The sequence below is a fragment of the Camellia sinensis genome, chromosome 15 (genome assembly GCF_055761805.1).
Source record: "Camellia sinensis isolate YWXY chromosome 15, ASM5576180v1, whole genome shotgun sequence".
NCBI lineage: Eukaryota > Viridiplantae > Streptophyta > Magnoliopsida > Ericales > Theaceae > Camellia > Camellia sinensis.
The window spans coordinates 48,589,129-48,595,168 of record NC_138975.1 but is presented as its reverse complement, the minus strand read 5'-3'; the positions used below and the strand labels follow the sequence as shown (position 1 = coordinate 48,595,168).

Here is a 6,040-nt window from a genome sequence, read left to right as displayed (position 1 = left end):
TGCTAAAATCTGTTTGAAAATAGTAAAAAATATAGACCAAAATAGAAGAGAACAAAGCTAGGAAGCAAGCCTAAGTAAGGGTGGCCAACCCCTCCACTTTTTGGATCTTCAAATCACATGTTTTAGCCTCTAAAAACTCTGAAAAAACAGTAGCTAAAAAAGTAAGGAAACAAGTGGGAAGAATAAGGATACAAGCTATGGGATAGGTTCAAGAAAGGGTGGTTAACCCCTCTACCTTTGATAGCTTTTAAATCACAAATTTCAGCACTTAAAACTAGTCCAAAACAATGTATAAACAGCAAGAAAAAGAGAAGGAAAGAGTAGTGTAAACAAGGGAGAAGATGGCAAAAGTTAAACCTCTTGAAGAGAGGATGCTCTTTGTTTCACAAATCACAAAGTGATCACCCTCAAAAGTTGAAATTTTGGCTAAATAATCTCAGCAAGAAGCCTCAAAATTTTAGTTTAGGAAGTGTATGTATAGTGTATGTATATTGCAAGATAGAGAGGGAGTGTTTGGCAAGTTTCTAGCTCTTGGAAAAATTTTCTAACCAAAAACCATGAGGCATGGTCTAGTATTTATAGAAAAAACAAGTTCCTTTGTCAGAAATATCTATATTAAGCCAGCTGGTGCAAGGCATGCACATAGGGGACAGCTGGTAGCAAAATATTTGCCTACTGAGAAACATGACTGGTTGGCCATGTAGGGGGACGGTTGGCCGGCCAATAAAAATTGGCCTGTCAGCCACCTGTTGGGCAGCAGGCCTCTGAGTCGTCAGGTTAGAAAAAAAATTGGTTTTGGTCCAAGGAAGGTGCAAGGTTTTAGGTTTTGAAACTCAAAATCGAACCTTTTTGCTGAAGAAATCGAACATTTGTATAGTGTATTATTTCATCATTGAGTGATCAACGTGAGGCGCCCAAGTCTTAGAGGCGGTCAAAAATGGAGTGTCTACAAGGTTCTACTAATAGCAATCCCCTTGCAATTGCCTTGGTTTATAAGATGATCAAAATCATCAGATAGAGCTTGCATAACCAACAAAAAATGATAGGGCGACAATGGATCTCCTTGTCTAAGACCAGTTGACAAGAGAAAGGATTCTGACTGAGTTCCGTTAATTAAAATTGAAAAAGTGACTGTCGAAATACATTGTTCAATGTGGTGAATCTATTTATGTGAAAATCCCATTTTATCCATAATGGCTAACAAGAAGGACTAACTTACCCTATCATAGGCTTTGTTCATATCTAGTTTTAATCCAAACATTGACTTCCTTCCCCATTTCTTTTTCTTAATATATTCAACTATTTCGCGTGCTAAGAATTATCCGAAATCAAACGCCCCTTTAAAAATGCACTCTGATTAGAAGAAATCAATTCTAGTAATACTTCTCTAAGCCGATTTGCTAGAACTTTCGGGTCTATTTTATACAAAACATTACACAGACTAATAGGTCTATAATCATTCACAGTAAGGGCACTCTTCTTCTTAAGAATAAGGCAAATTAAAGTAAAATTAATCTCTTTATTGAAAATCCCAGAATTAAGAAAGCTCAGCACATAATCACTAACCAACTGATGCCCACCTCCCCCAGTAAGTTTGGTAAAAACTTGTTATAAACCCGTCGGGTCCTGGTGCCTTAAATTTACCCATTTGAAAAACCACCCTTTGAACCTCATCTAATGAAAAAGGCTGATCTAACTTTTGAGCATGCATTGAATTTAATTTACACTTAATAGCACTTAAAATATTAAAATGGTGGGGGAAAAAACCTGTATTTGTAGAGCCTCTATCTAGCACTTGAGATTGTGAAAACAGTTTTTAGAAATGAAGCACAAATGTCTTCCAAATTGCCTGTGGCTTTATAATTAAACTCCCCTAATCATCCTTGAGAACAGATATGGTGTTTCTGAGCTGCCTCCAAGAAGCCATTTGGTGAAAAAAACTGTTGTTACAATCCCTTAGCTTCATCCATGTTTGTTTTGAGCGTTGTGCCCAATACAATTCCTGTTTCTCCAACAATACATCCAACTGTTGTCGCAACTCCATCTCTTTGTCACTGTGCCCTTGTTGTTGAAAAAAAGATTGAACCCTTTGTAACTGATTTTGAACATCTGCAATCTGTTCTTGTATACTTCTGTATGATAAAGAATTCCAATTTTTCAAATGCCTTATTAATATTTCTTGGCACTTGATAAGCCATAACTGGTCCGCCCCCTGCATAGAATCTCGCCACATCTTCTTGACAATATGTTGGGTTGTTTCATCAACTAGCCAAGTTACTTCAAATCTATTCCACTTCAAGCCTGGCAAATTACTCCAATTTTTGTCAAGCAATAAAGGGTTGTGGTCAGATCGTTGAGTTGGTAGAGTAATAAGTGAACTGCAATTGAAATCTTCAACCCAACTTAAGGAAGCTAACACTCTATCTAATCGTTCATATACAACCTCTGTGCTTTTCCTGTTCTTGCACCATGTATATTTAACCCCTTTGCTTGGCAAGTCCACCAGTTGATTTCTAAAAATCAAATTATTAAATTCTGTACATCTCTGTATGGTCTGCCGAGACATGCTTAATTTCTCAATCCATCCTCTCACTTGATTGAAATCGCCCATGATAATGAACGGTCTCTAAATCTCTTGAATTTGAAGTTCCACTTGGCTCCAGACTTCTTCCTTTTTTGTAACTAAAGGATGTCCATACAAGAAGATAATGAACCAATCTCCTTTAAGGCATTCTTGGATCTTTAAGACAATCAAATGTTCAGAGCAATAATATGGCATTAACTGTATTACCATCAGTCCACCCCACCCATAAACCTCATGCTTTACTTCTACAATCTGAACCACAACTATGCTTAAACCCCATCACATACCCAAGTTGATTAATTTACCGAACCAACTTTTTTGTCTCCATTAGAAAGCAAATCTGTGGTTTATACTTTTGGGTCAGTTGTTTTGCTGCTCGAACTGTCAGGAGATGTCCCATGCCTCTACAGTTCCAGCTCAAGATTTTCATGGCATATGAGGAGGTTGTTGAGGGACAAGCTCCTGAGAAACCCTTCGATGATTGAACTCCATGGATGCAATGAACTCCATGGATGCAATGGTTACATCCGTTATTCTTGCTATCTCTATCTCGATGTAAAACCTGTTCATTGCCTCCCTATCCAGACTTCCCATCTGATAATGTTCCCTAGTTTCGGGCGAGCTTGCCTCCATATCATGCCTAGATTCTAATCCCGGGACCACCATCTTGCCGTTTGACCCAGTTGCAGATCTACGTTTCTGGCTCTGTCGCGTACTGGCTTTGCTATAACTCGAGGTTTGACTTGGTGTATGCAGTATGTTCAGCCCAATCTACTGAGTTTCTCCAGTTAGCTCTCCTCTGTTTGATTTTCCTCCTCCTCCGTAAGGCCACCTCCTTCCATTCACTATTCTTTACTTCTACTTTGAGTCGCGGCTGCGGTAGTAGTGGTTAGCCCTGTTCTTGTTTCAACTGACTGAGCCGTCGATGCCTGAAATAGCCAGTGAATGTGGGAGACAAACGAAATCTGAGGCTCCCCCAGACCTATGCAATAAAGTTGAGCACCCCCTACCCCATTACAGGTCGCCGGTCTCGTCTGTTCCTTCCAACACCTCTGTGTCCTAAGCCACGATCAGCCTTGAACCATCGTCAAGTATCCTCTGCTTTCTAAGTAGCCCACATGCACTCCATTCTGCGTGCTTTTCCACATAGCTTGGCCCATCCCGTAGACCAGACTCTTGATTGAGATCCACTACCGAGGAATTGGGTTGAGAACTTTATTGAGCAACTGGGCTGGATTCCACTGTTGTTGATGGTCTAAATACTTGCAAGTGTTGGGTTACAACTTGGGCCTCTCCCAAAGGCATGTTGAGCCTTAGGCCCAATCCATTTCATTTAAGTGCACTAACAACTGCCTTGGGGGTGTTTGGTGGGGTTTTTTTTAGTCAACTTATGACTTCTGTCTTTTAAAAAGTTATTTTGAACTGTTTGGTTAAACTTATTTCAAACAGCTTCTGATTCTAACAACTTATTTTAAGTCAAAAAAACTGATTCTGAGAAGCGGTTTGGATAAACTTATTTCAAACAGCTTCTGGGATCATTTAAGTGATCCAACAGTTATACCAAACAGATTAACAGCTTCTGATTAAAGTCATAATCTATAATCTGTTTTAACAGCTACACCAAACAGGACCATATCTATCGCTTTATGAATTCTTGCTCCCGTTCTTCATTAAACATGGTCTCTGTATTACGTGGTTCCTCTTCATGTGGTGAAACTATCATTTCAGCGCCTCCATCAATCACTAATTGCGCAGCCTTAATTCCCATTAAGGCTAGCTCATCTTCCCACTGAGTCCATAATAACTCCAACTCACCTACCGATTATACCGGTTCTCGACCCAAATAAGAAAGATTATGGTGTTCGGTGCTACTTGAATCCATTAATGGTCCTGCCTGACCCGTTACTGTTTGGTGCAGTTCATTACTAGAACCTGAAGCTTGCCAACTTCTTCTCCGATCATCTTCCATTGCTGAGGTAGCTTGTTGCAATCCATGATCCCAGTTAGCCTTCCAATGACTCACAAAGTTGTCTTCATTTATCATTGGCATGGTCATATCTTCTGCGACCCCAGCTATAGGCTCCAAGAGAACCTCTGAAACCATATGTTGACCCATTGTGTGGAAAATTCTGGTTATTCTACGATCAGGGTGATGAGCATTGGCTCTAATCCGAGACGTGTACATGGCTTGATCTTCTTGATGTATGACCGAAGCACCTAACCTTCGTCCCATCTCAATAGTACGTTCCTCCAACATTCAGTGAGCTTCATCAAACGATAACGAACAATGGCCTTCTGTATGCCTCATTTTGCCACAATTACGACCAAGGTTCTGAAAAGCGGTTGCGGTCGCCGTAACGGTGACGGTGATGCGGTTGCGGTTGCGGGGTGTAAAGGCCGTAGTGTAACGATTGCGGTAACTGAAACCGTGAATTTTTTTATTTTTCGCATAATTTGAAAAAATTTACCGATACGAATATTTTTTTTCCATGATCATATTTATTGGATTAAAAATAAATATTGATCAATTTTTGTAAATTTTTAAGTATGATCCAATATATTTCATATTTTTAAATCACTATAAACTGAGTTTTTTACATTTTATTTTAATAATTAATGACTTTATATTATATAAAAAATCAATCACTAACTATTATATATAAGATAAACAATGACAAAAGTAAGAGAATAAATAAGAGCCTAAATATATATATATACATACATATTTTAATCAAGCCAAATACATAATGACCACACTTATTATTATTATTATTATTATTATTATTATTATTATTATTATTATTATTATTATTATTATTATTATTTTCAAACAATATATAGATAGACACACAAAAACAAAATGGTTTAGTAATAGCAGCTGAATAGAATAGCATAGGTCTTACAGTTTCAACAAATCAATAACATGTTCTTCATCTTCCCTCTTCTCTCTCTCTATCTGTTGCTCCTCCAATTTCTCTCTTTATCTTCCCTCTTCTCTCTATCTCTCTTCCCTCATTTTCAGCTTTTTTTTGTGTGTTTTTTCGAAAGAAACAGTTTGAAACCGTTACGTAACAGTGCGTAATAGGCCGTTACGGCATTGTTACGACCGCTACGGCAGCCGTTACAGCGACACACTTGTGAATCTCAATCATACTGCAAAAGCGGCCGCTTTTTAAAACCTTGATTGCGACATACCCGACACAACCGTTCATAACTGCATGTAATCTGTTGATGATGGCCATCTTGAAACTTCAAGAAGAAACCACTTACAAGTGGTTGATCAATTAGAATCCAAACTCAAATACGTAGAAATCTGATATTAGGCGGCATGAGCATGTCGTGATCAACCTTTGTTACTTCACCAATTGCTCGGCCCACTCTAAACCCCACTTCTTTTGTAAAACATTCCAATGGTAAACCGAATAACTTGAACCATATAACCATTTTTTCCATAAC

At 38.4% G+C, this 6,040-nt stretch overlaps 1 protein-coding gene across 1 annotated transcript; it reads right to left on the bottom strand.

The window, feature by feature from the left end:
- Positions 1 to 1,873: 1,873 nt before the first annotated feature.
- On the bottom strand, positions 1,874 to 2,611 carry LOC145812979 (uncharacterized). Its single transcript, XM_082908235.1, has one exon. It carries the CDS (start codon positions 2,609 to 2,611, stop codon positions 1,874 to 1,876), a length of 738 nt encoding a protein of 245 aa, XP_082764361.1.
- Positions 2,612 to 6,040: the final 3,429 nt, after the last annotated feature.

What these genes read in the sequence shown, in the direction of transcription:
- LOC145812979 (XM_082908235.1), bottom strand. Translation starts at nt 2,611, where the DNA reads ATGGGCGATTTCAATCAAGTGAGAGGATGGATTGAGAAATTAAGCATG.